This window comes from Somniosus microcephalus, chromosome 4 (assembly GCF_052327205.1).
Source record: "Somniosus microcephalus isolate GS21.2 chromosome 4, FLI_Smic_1.0, whole genome shotgun sequence".
Lineage (NCBI taxonomy): Eukaryota > Metazoa > Chordata > Chondrichthyes > Squaliformes > Somniosidae > Somniosus > Somniosus microcephalus.
This window is the reverse complement of record NC_140990.1, coordinates 251664463-251682980: the sequence shown is the minus strand read 5'-3', so window position 1 is coordinate 251682980 and position 18518 is coordinate 251664463. Positions and strand designations below refer to the sequence as shown.

The 18518-nt window shown below is 41.3% G+C and overlaps 1 protein-coding gene across 8 annotated transcripts in view; it reads left to right on the top strand.

The window, feature by feature from the left end:
* Positions 1-18518, top strand: part of LOC147120372 (cytoplasmic dynein 1 intermediate chain 2-like) — a 125777-nt gene that overhangs the window by 79862 nt on the left and 27397 nt on the right. For 4 of the 8 annotated variants that reach the window (XM_085986206.1, XM_085986210.1, XM_085986208.1 and 1 more), the window contains 3 exons: positions 1356-1439; positions 4932-5094; positions 5176-5275. In XM_085986206.1, the coding sequence (XP_085842332.1) occupies positions 1356-1439; positions 4932-5094; positions 5176-5275 (347 nt within the window). Of the gene's footprint in view, positions 1-1352; positions 1440-4931; positions 5095-5175; positions 5276-18518 lie in introns of all 8 variants that reach the window. The other 4 variants (XM_085986205.1, XM_085986209.1, XM_085986207.1 and 1 more) reach the window with 1 other exon arrangement.

The window sequence follows — 18518 nt, the reverse complement described above, 5'->3', positions numbered from 1 at the left end:
CCGACAGTTTAACTTGCACAGAAACCATATATTGCCTTGTATATTCCTGAAAAAATAAAGGTCATCAGTTGCAGATGTTGTTTTCCATGAGCTGTCAATAGAAGTGGCTTGTGTATATTTAACATTATCATTTCTCTCAATGCCCTTACAAGAACACCATTTGATAGACTAAATTATTTGTTTCCAATAAAGTTCAATGGGAATTCAGATTATTACATGGTTAATTGGTTCAGTTTTTTTTATTGATTTGTAACTGCAATATAAAATAACTTTTAATTTTCTACTTGGATATTTTAAATAATAATGTTAGTTAATTAATTCAATAGACTTATTGATGTGTGACAATCTAGTGTATTACTGAACACAAGACAGCTGGCACTGTAGCACTATCAAGAACTTTCTGACTTTTTAACTTTGGAAGAGTGAACCGTAGCATTTTTAAAGAGTTCCTTTCATCTGTTGGTAAGTTGAAATATTGTTGAAGAAAGCACGATGTGGTAATAAGTGTTGCTATTCCAGTATTGAACTGACTGGAAACATGAAGATTGTTGATTTTTTGGGAGCATTATTTTAGGTCTACGTTGAAATCTGTCTTCTATCTTTACATTGACTGACTAGCTTTGTGTTAATTATCTCCTTTCTTTGCATAAAATCCAATTAAGAATAATCTGTATTGCTTCCCTCCTATTATTGGTATTAGTCTTAGTTGATAATGCAGCTGTAGTAACTCATGTTAGTACTTGCAATTTCAAGATATGAAAATTACCTATGAAAGTTTAAAAGTCATTATATTTGAAATTCTGCAGTTTTTCTTACTGTACCATATTTCTAAAAAAAATTGTAAGTATTGGAACATGGGGGGATTTGTTTTTTTGTTGTGAATGTTTTAAATGGAATCTTTAAGTGTATTGTGAAATTTATTTTTCCTAGAATTCCAATATAGTTGTAATAAACCTATAGTGTTGCAGCTTGTAAGCACTGAGCAAAGTGAAAAGCAGTTAAATGTCAGTACCTTTGACAATAGTAACGTCAAGAAGAAATGATTGTCATGCCATTTTCACGATAGAAAGAAGCCATTAGTTAGTTCTTCATTGCCCTGACATTGATGGTCGGAAGATTGCAAGCAGCAATGTAGCTCTTCAGACAGCTGTGAAATAATTTTTTTTTCATCTTTAGTAATGGCCTGAGTAACATTTCTTTAGCTAATCAAAGTTAACATGTTAATAGCTTCTGAAAGGGCACGTTTATTGTGAAAACTTCAGAACAATGTGAAAATATTGTAATTAAAGATGAGGTGTTTCAGGATGTCTGTAAGGATACAGCATTAAGTTTTATAAACTGTTATGTTGCAGCAGAAGAGGAGGAGGAGGAGGATATTGTACCTAAGCAAGCAACTGAACCAGAACCAGAGCAAGTGCAGAAAGAAGATGATAAAGAAGGTATTTTGGGGTGAAAATCCATTCTGAAGAGTTGTTTAAAATCAAAATCTGTTTTCAATTACACACAGTGTATTCACTTACTCTATACAATCACAGATATGAGTAACCCACATGCAATGCATTGTCAACAGTAAGTATTTTACATAAAGAAGGATAACCACTTGAGTATCAACTTTGTAGCAATATTTTTGCTTCAAGTTTAACTTGAAGTAATGAACATATGTTTTTAAGTGTCTCATATTACCATTTAGTGTATTCTTTGAGTTGTAGAAAATTGCAGATTTCTACGACTATATGGTTTAATTGATTACATTCACTTTTGCTTTCTCCAGCATCTCTTTGGGGTCAAACTGACTTCAAGATGAGGTGCCTAGCATTGGACATTTGGAACCAAGTCAACCCACTATGACTGATCTGGTAATCCTATGCCTGAAAAAGGCAGGCCCACATTACTCCAGGGCACTGTGGTGGGGCTGGGGGTGGGGGGGGAATTCATCCTACTTTGTTCCAGATAACCTTGCAAGCCGCTGCTGTAATGGAGGGTGGTTCTAGCTTGCCTTGCATTTGCCAGCCTGACCCTAAGCGCTCTGGACTTAATTAAGTAGGTGATATTCCTTTGGGAGAGCATGTGCACTCAATCTCAGGCAAACACAAATTTTACAGATGTGGATGTTCAATAGCATGGTTGGAGTCTGTAAATTCAATCTGTGTAAGACAGATTTTGAGATTGTACAAATAAAAACAAAAGTCAGGGATATGAAAAGGCTATTTGGCGCATTGAAACTAGTTCTTCTAGTGCATTAACTCTCCCAACATAATGTCTAATTGTATTTTGTATTACCCTAATTTTTTTTGGCTCTCTTGCTAGGCAAATTATTCCAAACATTTATCATTCCTTGAGAAAGCATCTTTTTCCCCCAACATCTGTTCAAAATGTACTTTTTATTAATTTTCATTTGCTGTTCATACTTTCTTGGTGTACCTTGAAGTGATAATCTTAAGCTACTGTAATCTTCCCCAATAGCTCATTCCTTTTAAAGTTGAGAGCTTTCTTGTTGCTCTTTCCTGTACCATTTCTAATGGAAGTATATATTTTTGTGATGTGGTGACTGAAATTGAATACAGTATTGTGGTCTGATTTGGTGTATTGTAAAGCCTTAGCATAACTTCTGTAGACTTCCAACCTAGTACAGGACTACATTAATACAGGCTATAATTAACAGTGGATTTTGTGCTCGCTATCTTGTTTGAGCAGCATTTGAGGAGCAAAGTTTTTTTCCTGTCCAAAGATCTCCTTCCCCAGTTCCTTTTTTTTTCCTCTCTCCATCCTGTAAGCAATGATATGTGCTTGGGTATGCTTCTATGGTTGTCAACAGACTTCTAGGATCAAGCCCAAATGGAAATTCTTCATGTGTAAGCTTGGACGGTATAGGTTGATAGCTGGATATAAGGTGGGAATAATAATTGAATCTGATCCTGTCTTCGGCAGACATCTACACTTGCATTTTTCCAACAGCAGCAATGGGACAGCATCAGGAGTGGGAGTCCTTGTGCTGACCTTTTAACCAAGTGTTAGTTTGGCTCACTGTTGGTATCTATTCAGAAGGTTGTGGGTTCATGGGACTTGAGAACACTAGGCTTCACTTCATTGCAGTACTGATGGAGTGGAGAAAAAGAAAGACTTGCATTTATATAGCACCTTTCACAACCTCAGGACGTCCCAAAGCGCTTTACAGACAATTAAGTACTTTTGAAGTGTAGTCATTGTTGTAATGTAGGCAATGTGGCAGCTAATTTGCGCACAGCAATGTGACAATGATCAGATAACCTGTTTTAGTGATGTTGGTTGAGGGATAAATATTGGCCAGGAGAATGCCCCTGCTCCTCTTTGAAATACTGCCATGGGATTAGGGGTGCTGTCTTTTGGAGGAGACATTAAACCAAGGCTCTGTCTACCTGTTCAGGTGGAAGTAAAAGATCCTTGGCACTATTCGAAGAAGAATTGGAAAATTGTCTGTCTACCAACACAACTAAAACAGACTAACTGGTCATTTATCTCATTGCTGTTTACCATTTTTCTCATTGGCTGCCCACATAACGAGTGACTACACTTTAAAAGTAATTCATTGACTGTGGAGCACTTTGGGATGTCCTGAGGCTGTGAAAAGCACTATACAAGTACAAGTTCTTTTTTTCTTTTCTCTCTTCCTAATTCTCCAACTCGGGGACTGGTGCTGATTGGTGTGGCTCTACTGTTGCCTGATCCGAGATGAACTAACATCAAAATGAGGGGTTGAACCTGGGACCACCTTGGACTGTATGGGTCAGTACCACATCATGTGTACATTTACTCCAGTGAAGGTTCTAAAGGATTAATCCTTACTTTGTACTATGATATAGAGAAAAAACATTTTAGGTCATGGGTAATCTAATTCATTGGTCAAATAAAATAGAATAAAACTAATTTTGTATGTTTATGGCCCGTATTTTCCAATGCCTACGGGTGTGTATGAGCTGTGTACACACCCATAGGGACATCAGAAATGCCAGTTTCAGGCGTGCTGAAAACCGGCATTTCCGATCTGTCAAGAATCCTCTTGACAGATCGGACGCCTGCCCTGGAGATGGGCCTCTGCGGGCGGAGAGTTCCGCTTTCTGCAGAACCTCTGCCCGCTGAAATCACTTAAAAATCTTATGCCTGGTAAAAGCAGGCATAAGGCCTGCTTTTACCAGCATAAGCGTTTAAAAAAGTAAACCAAATCATTTTTTTCACTCATTTAGAATTTTAAAATACTTTTTTTTTTTTTAAAAAGGTGTTTATTTTTAGCCCTGTAAAAACTTATTTTTTTCAAAATATTTAATTTAATGTAATTTTAACTCATTTTAAAAATGTGATGGTTTTTAAAAATGTATTTAATGTTTTAGTGTCTTTTTTCAGTGATCCCCATTCATACTTTTGACAGGTCTATCTATCAAAAGTATAAAGGGGGATTCCCTTCTTTCATTGGCTTGCCTGGCCCACATGATCCCAGGGACGCTTGCGAACTGCATGCGCCCCTGGGATACGTGGGTCCTGCGCATTTCGACTGTGGAGAGGCCCAGGATCGGAAGTGTCTGGACCTCAGGAGTCCTCAGGTAAGGGCGTAGATTTATTCCCGATAGGAGGCATCCACACGCAGGAAGCCTCCTATTGGAAATTACAGGCCTATATTTTTTTCCGGACTACTGAAAATGTAGTTTAAAAAAAACCGCAGTACCGGCTCTACTTTATCAACCACATAGTTGACAGTTTTAAATGTCAGCAAGAAATGGCACAAGATCCTGTGGCCAAAATGCTTAAATGCTACACTAATGGGTAATTTGATATATCTTAAAGGAAATAGGATTGCATTGGTGGTAAAATTAAGATGCTAAGTAGGTTTCTGAATTAAATAATGTTTAAAAATAATTAAAGACCTAACGTAAATAAGATTTGCTTACCTTGTTTTATAGGTGCGCCACATGAACTTACTGAAGAGGAAAAACAGCAGATTATTCACTCTGATGAATTCCTCACATTCTTTGATCACAGCACCAGAATAATTGAACGGGCTCTTGCAGAACATAAAGATCTCTTTTTTGACTACAGTGGCAAGGATTTAGAAGAAAAAGAAGGGTAATACTTAACTGTTATTGCAGCAGAACTGTTTCTGAACAGCTGAACAACATTTTTGACTTGCATTTTGTTTCTTAACAGAGAACTCCAAGGTGGAGCTAAACTTTCTCTAAATAGACAGTTTTTTGATGAGCGCTGGTCAAAACATCGTGTTGTTACGTGCATGGACTGGTCATCTCAGGTAGAGTGAAGAACTTTGTTTCTCTGCTAGGGTGCTTTTTCCCTCTTTCAAATTATATGGGATGTGTGATAAAAGTGTGCTGCTTTTTAAGAAATCTGTGTTGTTTTATTGTTTTATGTGTAGAAATTTGAATTTGTATTCTTTCCATAGACTAAAATGGCAATAGAACTGAATGTGGTATGGGCCAGTTATACTCTTTCTTTTGTGTTGACACTAAGGAGTTTTGGATGTGCATTAATACAAAACTTGTTATAACTTAGTAGTCACATTGGTGATCTAACTACAGACCACAACAAAGACAATCGGTGTAAGACCACCTCAAGGATATTTTCCAGTTGTTTCACACTGCTTAGACAGACCAGTGTGAAAGCAAATTTAAAAACTGTTGAAACTTAATTTCCAGTACTTTAAGTACAAGAGTCTGTGGTCCTGTTTGGTGTCTCATCATTTAAAATTAACTGGTGTTAGGAGCGCTGTTGTTGCTGGACTAGTGACACAGGAGCCAGCAGTATAACACTGGTCATTTGGCCCCACATGGCACTGTACAGGCTGTGCTTCAAGACTAGTAGACTAACTGCCCTCAAATAATATATCCATCTATTTTTGTTTCTGTTGTTGACTTGATGAAAAGCACAGATGCTGATTAAAGATATATTTATTTAATTTTCACTACACTAATTAGAAATTTTGAACTTCAAGACAATGAACCCAGTTAATCAGTAGGAAAATATTTGAATGAATGTTAAAGTGGAACCTCCATAATGGAGGACATCCATTTTGGATAATAGGATTTAGTGAATAGTAGAGTCCCTAAATTTCAGTTTTGCATATATGTTACAATCACAGCAATGAAAATAGTACAGTACAATACAATACAAATAAATTTAAATTTAATGGCCCAGATATTCCGATCGCAGGCCTCCCACGGGCGGAGGCCTGCGATCTGGAAACATCTGCGCCCTTACCTGAAGGCTCCCGGGAGGCGCACAGTTCCGCTGCTGGGCCTCTCCAAACTGCCGGTGTGCAGGGCCCACGTATCCCAGAGGCGCAGGTAATTTGCAGCATCCTTGGGATCATGTGGGCCATGGGGAGCCAATCAGAGAAGGGAATCTCCATACATTTGACAGGAAGACCTGTCGGATATATGAATGGAGATCACCCCCAAAACATAGTAAAACTTCAAATAAATTTTTTAAAAATCACATTTTTAAAATGACTTGAAATTACATAAATTTATTTTAAACAAAATTTAAATTTTTGAAAAAAAAATTAAGTTTTTAACAGGGCTAAAAATAAACTTACCTTTCTTTAAAGTATTTTTAAATGATAAATCAGTGGGGAAAAAATATATATATTTACTTTTTTCAACTCTTATCCTGAATTGTAAGGGTTTTCTGCGGGCGGAGGGTCTCCAAAAAGCAGAACTATCTGCCCGCAGAGGCCCTTCTCCCGGGCAGCTGGAGGATCTGTCAAGAGCTTTCTTGACCGATTGGAAATGCCGGTTTCCAGCGCATGCGCAGTGCATGCCTGAAACAGGCATTTCCAATGTCCCTACGGGTGGGTACGCGCTGTGTACCCACCCGTAGGGATCAGAATATCTGGCCCAATCTTTCTTGGGCTGTGAGGTTGATTTATGTCTAAGAAGACAAGATAGGTATTGGTGGACTGAGCAGTGGGGCAATCTTTCATGCAAAGCTTTGTCCTCCAAAAATAAAGTTTCAAGCTTTTTTTAAATTAGAGCTATACAGGGCTTTGGTGAGACCACACCTGGAGTGCTGTGTGCAGTTTTTGGTCTCCTTACCTAAGAAAGGATAATACTTGACATAGAGGGAGTGCAGCGAAGGTTCACCAGACTGATTCCTGGGATGGCAGGACTGCCTTATGAGGAGAGATTGGGTCGACTAGGCCTGTATTCTCTAGAGTTTAGAAGAATGAGAGGGGATCTTATTGAAATGTATAAAATTCTGACAGGGCTAGACAGACTGGATGCAGGGAGGATATTTCCCCTGGCTGGGGGCTCTAGAACGAGGGGTCACAGTCTCAGGATACGGGGTAGGACATTTAGGACTGAGATGAGACATTTCTTCAGTCAGAGGGTGGTGAACCTGTGGAATTCTCTACCACAGAAGGTTGTGGAGGCTAAGTCACTGAATATATTTAAGAAGGAGATAGATTTCTAGACGCAAAAGGCATCAAGGGGTATGGGGAGAGAGCGGGAATATGGTATTGAGATAGAGGATCAGCCATGATCATATTGAATGGCGGAGCAGGCTTGAAGGGCCGAATGGCCTACTCCTGCTCCTAGTTTTCTATGTTTCTAGACTATAGTTTATATTTCTGTTTCATAGAATCATGCAGCACAAAAGGAGGCCATTCAGCTGTGCCAGCTCTTTGAAAGAGCTATCTAATTTGTCCCACTCCATTGCTTTTTTCCCCATTGTCCTGCAAGTTCATTTCCTTTTCAATTATATATCCAATTCCCTTTTGAAAGTTATTCTATTTTTAATGTTGTAGCTTAGGTTAGAATTTCCTTTTCCCCTTTTTTACTTTCAATGTAGTTTTGTAGAAAATGGTATTCCTCAGATTTTCTACGCATTTTTATTTCACATTGTCATACTGTATTACAATAATGCATTTGTTGCCTTAACTCTCCTACAAAAATTACAATTTATAATGTCAACTGTATAGTGTAGAATCATTAACTTTTATTAGTCATTTTATTTATTCTACTGAAATATATTAATAAGTAATATCCCCCATTTATCATTGTGTTTGACAATTAATTCATCCTTGCCTCAAGCACACCTTAAAACTGAAGTTATCACTTAAATAATTGCTGATTAAGCTGGCAATAATATAAATGCAGGATTGCTGAAGATGCTCCTGACAGTCTAAAGTTATAGTTTATTATGTTTTGTTTGGAATTAAATGGTTAAATGTCTAAAAGTTTGAGCATGTTTAAAATCTGTTGGTAATTATGTAAAATAGCTGTGACATTTGTCATGTTGATGTTGAGTAATGATCAAGATACTTGGAGGTGTATGGTTTAATAAAAGAAAAATATTAATTATATGTTAAAATATATTGTGTATCACCAGTTAGATTACAGGTAAAAAAGGATTTTGATGGAATAGTTCATTTTTATTGGTTAACACCAAAAAGAAATTAAGCTAAAGGAGGTTAGAAAGACTGTGGGGAGGAGTATGAAGACTGAGATGGAACATAATGGGAAACAGTGTCATAAATCGCAACTTCTACAAGAAGTAACTCAGGAAGTACTACTGGACGGCCAGCTGAGGGTGCCGTCCGAGGAGTATAAATACTCGGGCGTGGGCCCAACTTGGCCAGAGACAATCTGGAAACAGGAAGTTAGTGACTACTAACTAGACCTCCATGTTTTGTTACAAGTCGATTAAAGCCTTGCATTATGTTCAACCAAGTGCGTAGTGAGTCTTTATTACGTCAATTTAATCGACTTGTTATCGTCTCTGCGCTTTGGGTGATTCGGAACAACCAGCTGCAACTCGAACCGCAGAAAGGAACTTGGGCAAGAAACTGATCCATCATGGAAAAACTCCTTAGACCCGCTCGTCTCGACCTGGACCCGAATGCACCTGCGGCAGCGAAGGTATGGAAGCATTGGTTTCGTACCTTTAGCAACTTTCTTGAAGAATGTGGGGCGGATGCCCCTAATAAGTTACGACTGCGTATTAACTACGTATCCCCTCGTGTATGATTATATTGAGGACTGTATAGACTACGACGCTGCTATCCAAATTTTACAGCAGCTATATGTCAAGTCCCCAAATGAAATCTTTGCTCGACTCGGCAGCAGCCTGGGGAATCACTCGATGAATTCCTCCAGAAACTTCGCAGGCTCAGCAAAGATTGTAACCTTAAAGCGGTTACAGCTGAACAGTATCAAGAGGAACTAATCCGCGATTCTTTTATCAATGGGATTGCGTCCCCTTTTATACGTCAGCGCCTGCTGGAAAATAAAACCCTCAATTTACAGGCTGCTTATGACCAGGCGTGTTCCCTGGACTTGGCCAAGACGAATGCAGACACTTATCTCCCACCACGTGCACGGGCACCTTTAATGAGTCTTTCGATAGGTCTCGGGCGGATGCCCCCGCTGATGATGACTCTACTCTAACGGGTGACGACCCTACCCTAGAGGCCTTGCTGATGACGACCCCGCCCTAGCAGCATCCTGGCAATCAGGAAGAAAGTGTTTCTTTTGTGGAGGTACGTTCCATTACAGAAAATTTTGCCCAGCTCGTAATGCGACCTGCAATCATTGCAGCAAGAAAGGACACTTTTCCAAGGTATGCCAGTCACGGGCCTCTGCTAACAAGAAAGGCCGCTCCTCTAAAGTATACCAGTCGAGAGCTCCTGTTAGCTTCACAGCTGCTATCTATGGAGCTGCTCCTCCACCAAGAACCACTGCTAAGGCTACAGCTGCCAAAGGAAAAATTGCCCCTCCTCCCATCACAACTGTTTTTCCCCAAAGTTTGTCCCATGCAGCCACGAAGGTTTCAGTAAATGGGCACACTCTAAGCGCGCTAATCGACTCCTGCAGCTCTGACAGCTTCATTAGTAAGCGGGCTGTCAGCAGGTTAAAACTGCGCGTTTATCCCTCGGACAGGGAGATTGCAATGGCTCTGACGACTCTGACCACCAATTCTTCTGGCTTCTGTCTTGTCAACCTCATCCTCAATGGCCGCACTTATCTCTCCACCCGGCTCGGAGTACTCGAAAACTTATGCAGCGATGTGCTTCTGGGACAGGACTTCCAGAAGCAGCACAAAAGACTCACTTTTGAGTTTGGAGGGTCGAAGCCGAAGCTTACCATTTCTAAGGTGCCGTTTTGTGCACTCTCGGCGGCCTTACTCGGTGAGCCCTCCCTATTTGCCAATCTCTCCCCCCGCTGTAAACCCATAGCCACCAAATCGCGGCGCTTTAGCCAAGACGACCGAGCATTTATCGAGGCAGAAATCTCTTGCCTTTTAGCTGACGGTATTATCGAGCCGTGTTCATCTCCCTGGCGGGCTCAAGTTGTCGTTGTGAAAAACCCTTTAAAACAACATAAGAAACGTCTGTGTATTGATTATTCCAGACTATTAATCAATATACCGATCTGGATGCCTACCCGCTACCACACATAGATGACATGGTCAACAACCTTGCCAAATACAAGGTATTTTCAACTTTCGATTTAAAGAGCGCGTACCATCAGGTACCACTGAAAGACTCTGACAAAAAGTATACGGCCTTTGAGGCCAGTGGTCGGCTTTATCAGTTTCGTCGCCTTCCATTTGGGGTCACCAATGGGGTGGCCATATTCCAATGGGCAATGGATGGCCTAGTCCAGCAAGAGAACTTGACGGATACCTTTCCGTATTTAGACAATATCACTATTGCCGGCCATGATCAAAAGGAGCATGACGCCAATCTTCAGAGGTTTTTTGACGTTCTTCGTTGTCGCCACTTAACGTTAAACGAAGTGAAATCGGTGCCATCAGTGAACATTCTCGGCTACTGGGTGGGCAACGGTGTTATTAAACCGTACCCAGAGCGACTTCGTCCACTTCAGGAGCTCCCTCCCCCTACAAATCTCAGCTCTCTTCGTCGGGCACTTGGCACGTTTGCTTATTACGCAAAGTGGATATCTCACTTCTCCGATTAAAATACAGCCCCTGCTTCATGCAAAGTCTTTTCCATTGGAAGCAACGGCTATTTCTGCCTTCAACCTCCTCAAACGACAGCTGGAGAAAGCCACGCTTCGCTCCATTGACGATAACCTTTTGTGGTCGAATGCGATGCATCGGAGGTGGCGATCTCGGCTACCTTGAATCAAGGTGGTCGACCTGTGGCATTCCTATCCAGAACATTGTAGGGTAGCGAGCTTCATTTACACCCCCCCCCCCCCCCCCCCGTCGAGAAGGAGGCTACAGCCATCATCGAGGCTGTACGCCAATGGAGTCATTTTCTTGCTCGGCGTCATTTCACGCTCATAACTGACCAGCGCTCCGTGGCCTTCATGTTGGATAACCAGAAGCGCATGAAAGTCAAAAATAATAAAATTCAACTCTGGAGGATGGAGCTTGGCCGCCTTTGGATATACTATCCGTTACCAAACCGGCAAACAGAATGTGGCCCCAGATACCTTCACACGGGCATTTTGCTCTTCAATGTCAGCGTTGACTTATGCCATCCTGGCGTTACCCGTATGTTGCACTTTGTGCGCTCCAAAAAATCTTCCATTCTCAACAGAGGACGTAAAGAAAACATGCTCCTCCTGTAGGATTTGTGCAGAATTGAAACCACAATTCTTCCGCCCATCAGATGGCTTACTCATACATGCAATGCAGCCTATGCAGAGGCCCAGCATAGACTTTAAAGGGCCATTGCCTTCGTCGACGTGGAACACCTACCTACTTACGATGGTAGACGAGTATTCACGCTTTCCCTTTGCTTTCCCCTGTCCTAATATGCTTACCTCTACAGTAATTAAATGCCTCGATCAGGTCTTTTCCCTTTGCGAGACGGCCAATTTTATCCACACGGATTGGGGTCCCTCCTTTATGTCGAGTGAACTTAAAGGTTATCTCTCCCAACGGGGAATCGCCTCGAGTAACACGACACCATATCACCCAATCGGCAACGGACAGGTTGAACGATACAATGCCATCATTTGGAATGCTTTCAGTCTGGCACTGAGGTCACGCAACCTACCAGACCAGCAGTGGGAAACTGTGCTCCCCGACGTGTTACACTCTATCAGGTCTCTTCTCTCCACATCCACGAATGTCACGTCTCATGAGCGATTCTTCAAGTTCCGGCGTCGCTCTACACATGGGACATCTCTACCGTCGTGGTTGGTGGCTCCAGGCCCTGTGCTACTCCGGAGGTTCGTCCGGTCTGCCAAGAACGACCCTCTCGTTGACGAGGTGGAGTTAATGGAGGTAAACCCCACGTATGCGCACGTGCGGTACCCTGATGGCCGGGAGTCCACTGTCTCGCTCAGAGATCTGGTTCCCTGCCCAATTGGTCACATGATGAAGGATCCTGCGACAATGATGTCAACACTCCGCACCCCTATGAAGATGACGCCCTACCTGGGACATAGAGGGATCTGCCAGCAGTGCTACCGGATCAACTCGGGGAGCCGAACGCTCCCCGTAGGATGGCCGCCTGAAACCAGGATGCCGGACAATCTCTGGCTACAACCCAGGATGAGGCCAGCTCTGTGCCTGTGGGGACCCGCACTCGGAGTCATGATATTCCCAGTCCTCCACAGGGCGATCAAGACGACGCGGACTCTACCGACTTACTGGTACGGGCCAAGCGACCCAGGGACCAGGACACGGTCCGGGGAGACGTGCCTTCCGGTCACAAGCAGAAAGCTAAACGACTACAGCTATTTTTGGTCCGCCTAGTCCGTTAAAGGAAGACTGGACTTCCAAACCTTTTAGGGAGGAAGAATGTCATAAATCGCAACTTCTACAAGAAGTAACTCAGGAAGTACTATTGGACGACCAGCTGAGGGCGCCGTCCGAGGAGTATAAATACTCGGGCGTGGGCCCAACTTGGCCAGAGACAATCTGGAAACTGGAAGCTAGTGACTACTAACTAGACCTCCATGTTTTGTTACAAGTCGATTAAAGCCTTGCTTTATGTTCAACCAAGTGCGTAGTGAGTCTTTATTATGTCACAGTAAATGATTTCATAGTCACAAAATGTGAAAGGGTACAGTGATTAGAGATGAAAAAGGAAGTCTCATAGGAGTGGCTGAGATATTACGTGAGTACATCAGATTTTACAAAAGTGTGTGATGGATGGGAATGAGAGTACATGAGGTGGAGCAATTAGATAGGATACTAATAGATAAGGAATTCGTACTGAAAAAGTAGGTGGAAAGGGCACTGGGCCTTGAAACTATGCATCCTGGAATGCTTATTAAAGTTAGTGGAAATAGCAGAGGCTCTGAACACAATATTTCAAAAATCATTGGATAACAGTGGCAACTCTGTTGGACGGAGTATCAATCAGGAAATAGTTGAGGCTTGTAATAAGGGAACATCTATAATTATGGGGGATTTTAACTATCATATTAATTGGACAAATCAAATTGGGCAGGGCTGCCTTGAGGATGAGTTCATTGAGTGTATTAGGGATGGGTTTCTTGAGCAGTATGTAACTGAACCGACCAGGGGGCAAGCAACCTTAGATCTGGTCCTGTGTAACGAGACAGGATTAATTAAAAATGTCCTAGTAAAGGATCCCCTTGGAATGAGTGACCATAACATGGTTGAATTCCATATTCAATTAGAGGGTGAGAAGGTTGGATCTCAAACAAGCGTGCTAAGCTTGAATAAAGGAGACCATGAAGGTATGAGAGTGGAATTGAGTAGAGTGGATTGGGAAAATAGATTAAAGGGTAAGACGATACATGATCAGTGGTGTACATTTAAGGAGTTCTTTTACAACTTCCAAAAAATACATATTCCACTGAGAAGAAAAGGGTGTAAAAGAAAAGACCGCCATCCGTGGCTAATAAAGAAATTAAGGATAGCATTCGACTAAAAACAAGGGCATATAAGGTAGCCAAATCTAGTGGGAGGATTGGGGAAACTTTAAAAGACAGCAAAAAAAATAACAAAAAGATTGATTAAGAAAGGGAAGATAGATTATGAAAGTAAATTAGCAAAAAATATAAAAACAGATAGTAAGAGTTTTTATAGTTATATAAAAAGAAAAAGGGTGGCTAAAGTAAATGTTGGTCCCTTAGAGGATGAGACCAGGAAATTAATGGTGGGAAATATGGAGATGGCAAAAACACTGAATGAATATTTTATATCAGTCTTTACAGTAGAAGACACTAAGAATATCCCAACACTGGACAAACAGGGGGCTAAAGGGGGGGGGGGGAGGAGCTAAACACGATCAAAATCACTAAGGAAGTGGTACTCGGTAAAATAATGGGACTCAAGGCAGATAAATCACCTGGACCTGATGGCTTACATCCTAGGGTCTTGAGGGAAGTGGCGGTAGGGATTGTGGATGCATTGGTAATAATTTTCCAAAACTCCCTGGACTCGGCAAAGGTCCCGGCAGACTGGAAAACTGCTAATGTAACACCCTTATTTAAAAAGGGCAGTAGACAGAAGGCTGGAAACTATAGACCGGTTAGCCTAACATCTGTGGTAGGTAAAATTTTGGAGTCCATTATTAAGGAGACAGTAACAGGACATTTGGATAATCATAATTTAATAGGACAAAGTCAGCATGGTTTTATGAAGGGGAAGTCATGTTTGACAAATTTGCTGGAGTTCTTTGAGGAAGTAACATATAGGATGGATAAAGGGCAACCAGTGGACGTAGTGTATTTAGGCTTCCAAAAGGCATTTGACAAGGTGCCACACAAGATTATTGCTTAAGATAAAAAATCACAGGATTGGGGGTAATATTCTGGCATGGATAGAGGATTGGCTATCTAACAGAAGGCAGAGAGTTGGGATAAATGGTTCATTCTCAGACTGGCAATCAGTAACTAGTGGTGTTCCGCAGGGGTCAGTGCTGGGTCCCCAACTCTTTACAATCTATATTAACGATTTGGAGGAGGGGACCGAGTGTAACATATCAAAGTTTGCAGATGATACTAAGATGGGAGGGAAAGTAGTGAGTGAGGAGGACATAAAAAACCTGCAAGGGGACATCGACAGGCTAAGTAAGTGGGCAGAGATTTGGCAGATGGAATACAATACTGGAAAGTGTGAGGTTATGCACTTTGGCAGGAAAAATCGTAGAGCAAGTTATTATCTTAATGGCAAGAAACTGGAAAGTACTGTAGTACAATGGGATCTGGGGGTCCTGGTGCACGAAACTCAAAAGGTTAGTATGCAGGTGCAGCAAGTGATTAAGAAGGCCAATGGAATGTTGGCTTTCATTGCTAGGGGGATAGAATATAAAAATAGGGAGGTATTGCTTCAGTTGTACAAGGTATTGGTGAGACCGCACCTGGAATACTGCGTACAGTTTTGGTGTCCATACTTAAGAAAGGACATACTTGCTCTCGAGTCAGTACAAAGAAGGTTCACTCGGTTAATCCCGGGGATGAGGGGATGGACATATGAGGAGAGGTTGAGTAGATTGGGACTCTACTCATTGGAGTTCAGAAGAATGAGAGGCGATCTTATTGAAACATATAAGATTGTGAAGGGGTTGGATCGGGTGGATGCGGGGAAGATGTTCCCGATGATGGGTGAAACTAGAACTAGGGGGCATAGTCTTAGAATAAGGGGCTGCTCTTTCAAAACTGAGATGAGGAGGAACTACTTCACTCCGAGGGTGGTAGGTCCATGGAATATGCTGCCCCAAAAAGCTGTAGAAGCTACATCATTACATAAATTTAAAACAGAAATAGACAGTTTCCTAGAAGTAAAGGGAATTAAGGGTTACGGGGAGCGGGCAGGAATTTGGACATGAGTCTAGGTTCGGATCGGTCATGGCCCTGTGGGTAGCGGAGCGGGCCCAGGGGCCGTGTAGCCTGCTCCTATTTCGTGTGTCTAATTCTGTTAGATTCAGAAGATGGTTCTGTGATAGTAGATTGGCGGTTAGGATCAGATCAGCCATGATCTTATTGAATGGCGGAGCAGGCTCGAGGGGCCGATTGGCCTACTCCTGCTCCTATTTCTTATGTTCTTAAAGAAGTTATGCCAGAGAATTGGCGAGTTGCCAATGTAACACATTTGTTCAAGAAGGGAGAAAGACATAAACCAGCTTAATATTGAGATGCCATGGTATGGGATAAAATTAGCACTTGGAAGGACATGGGTTAATTAAGGGGTGCCAGTACAGATTTGTAAAAGGCAAGATGTGTCTAATACAGTGATTTGAGAAAATAACAATATATTGATAAAGGAAACTCATTGATATTATGTATATGGATTTTCAACAAGGGAATTGATGAAGGGCCACATAGGAGCTTGTTGATATTTGAGGCATACAGCATTAAAGGGAATGTATAGATAGTAAATTTATAGAAGTAAATTTATAAAAGGACAGGATACAAAGTGTAGTGATTAATGGATATCTTTTGGATTGGGGGGATGTAAGCAGTGGCGTTCTCAGTTAGTGTTAAGCCCTTTGCTGTTTTCAATATATATAAATGATCTGATCTTGGATATAACAAATACAATGTCAGAATTTATGAACAAAAAAATACGAGTGTGGTTAGGGTGTGAAGAGTACAAGAGACTTCAGAAATACAGGTGAATAGATATGGACAGATAGTATTCAGATGAAATTTAATGGGGAGAAATATGATACGACGTCTTATGCAAAGAGGAATAAAGAGAGGAAATATACAAACTATATAATGGTAAAGCTTTAAAAGGAAAAGAGCAGAAAATTAGTGGTTCAGATACACAAGTGAGAGGATCAGTTGGTAAAGTTGTGAAAAAGCATTTAAGATGCAAGGTTTTTAAATAGACACACAGAGCTCAAAAGCAAAGAGGTACTGCCAGACCTGTGCAATCAGTGGTTAGGCCGAAGTTAGAATATTGTGTCCCGTTTTGGGCTCCTTACTTTAGAAAAGGCTATGTAGAAGTTGGAGAAGAGATATTGGGAATGAGGCTTTAGTCATGAGCGACTAGGGAAACTGGGGCTCTTTTCAATAGAACAGAAAAAGTTAAGAGTAGATCTGATAGAGGTGTTCAAAATTATGAAAAGTTTTGATCAGGTAAATTGGGAAAAAACTATTTCCATTGGTCAATCAGTTAGTAACAAAAGGACATAAATTTAAAATCATCAAAAGGGAGAGATGAGAATTTTTGTTTTACGCAGAGGGTTGTTAGGACATGGAATACTCTACCAGAATCAGTGGTGGAAAATAATCCTTTGAGAGCTTTTAAAAAGGAGGTGGATAATTATTTGAAAAAGAAAAAAATAGAAGAGTATGGGGAAAGGACAAGGGATTAAGCGGAGTCAACAAAAGCCCAAGGGGATGGATGGCCTCTTTCTGTGCTGTAAATTCTTTGATTCTATAAAAAGCAGTTTTTCAGACAACTTTTTTCACAACTCTCCCAGATTCTCCACTCCATGTCCATTTTACCAGACCATCATCTTCATGTAATTGAAGCTCTCAGACTCCCTGCTCCACTGCCATTGTTTTATTCATATTTGTTCACCTAGGTTGTACAGTGTGAAATTTATACTTGGGGATTTCTAGTTTACACACGATTTTGTTCTGATTTTGAAATTGTAAGAATTAATAAAACACTGACCATTTGCAAACAAGATACTGCAAAAAAAAAAATTAAATAAGAAACGTTAATTAGTTAAATTAAGACTGATAATGCAGATATGATTGAGCTTTTTTTTTTTAAACGAAAATTAATAAGTTTTACTTGTGCTGGTTTTGAGTTCAAAACTCAAATCTGAACCAGTGGAATGAGGCCAACCATTTATGGCGGAGACCTTTGTATTGCTTTGGAAAACGATCAGCAACATAACAGCACAGGCTGCACATGGCCTTGTTGACATATTGGCCCGGATTTTGCGGTCAGCGGCAAATGTATGGTGCTCTCTGTTCATTACATTTGCACTTGCCCACAGAATTTCTGTGGGCTTCTACACTGCGATTTGTGGTAATTAGAGAGCCGAAACAGTGCGGTGCCCTCTACAGGGGATCTGGGACCTGTGTGAACAGGGCAAGCATAGTGGTTATATTACTGGACTAGTAATCCCGCATTGGACTCCTCATTCACCTGCGAACTCATTTTTAATGTGGAAGCAAGTCATCCTCAGTTCTGAGTGACTGCCGAAGAGAAGAGTAATCCTAGAGGCCTGGACTAATGATTCGGAGACATGAGTTCAAATACCGCCACGGCAGCTGGGGAATTTAAATTCAGTTAATTAAATAAACCTGTAATAAAAAGCTAATATCAGTAATGGTGACCATGAAACTACTGGATTGTCGTAAAAATCCATCTGGTTCACTAATGTCCTTTAGGGAAGGAAATCTGCCATCCTTACCTGACCTGGCCTATATGTGACTCCAGACCCACAGCAATGTGGTTGACTCTTAACTGCCCTCTGAAATGGCCTAGCAAGCCACTCGCTTGTACCAAACCGCTACTGCAGCGGTTCAAGAAGGCAGCTTACCACCACCTTCTCGAGGGCAATTAGGGACGGACAATAAATGCTGGCCTTGCCAGCGACACCCACATCCTGTGAA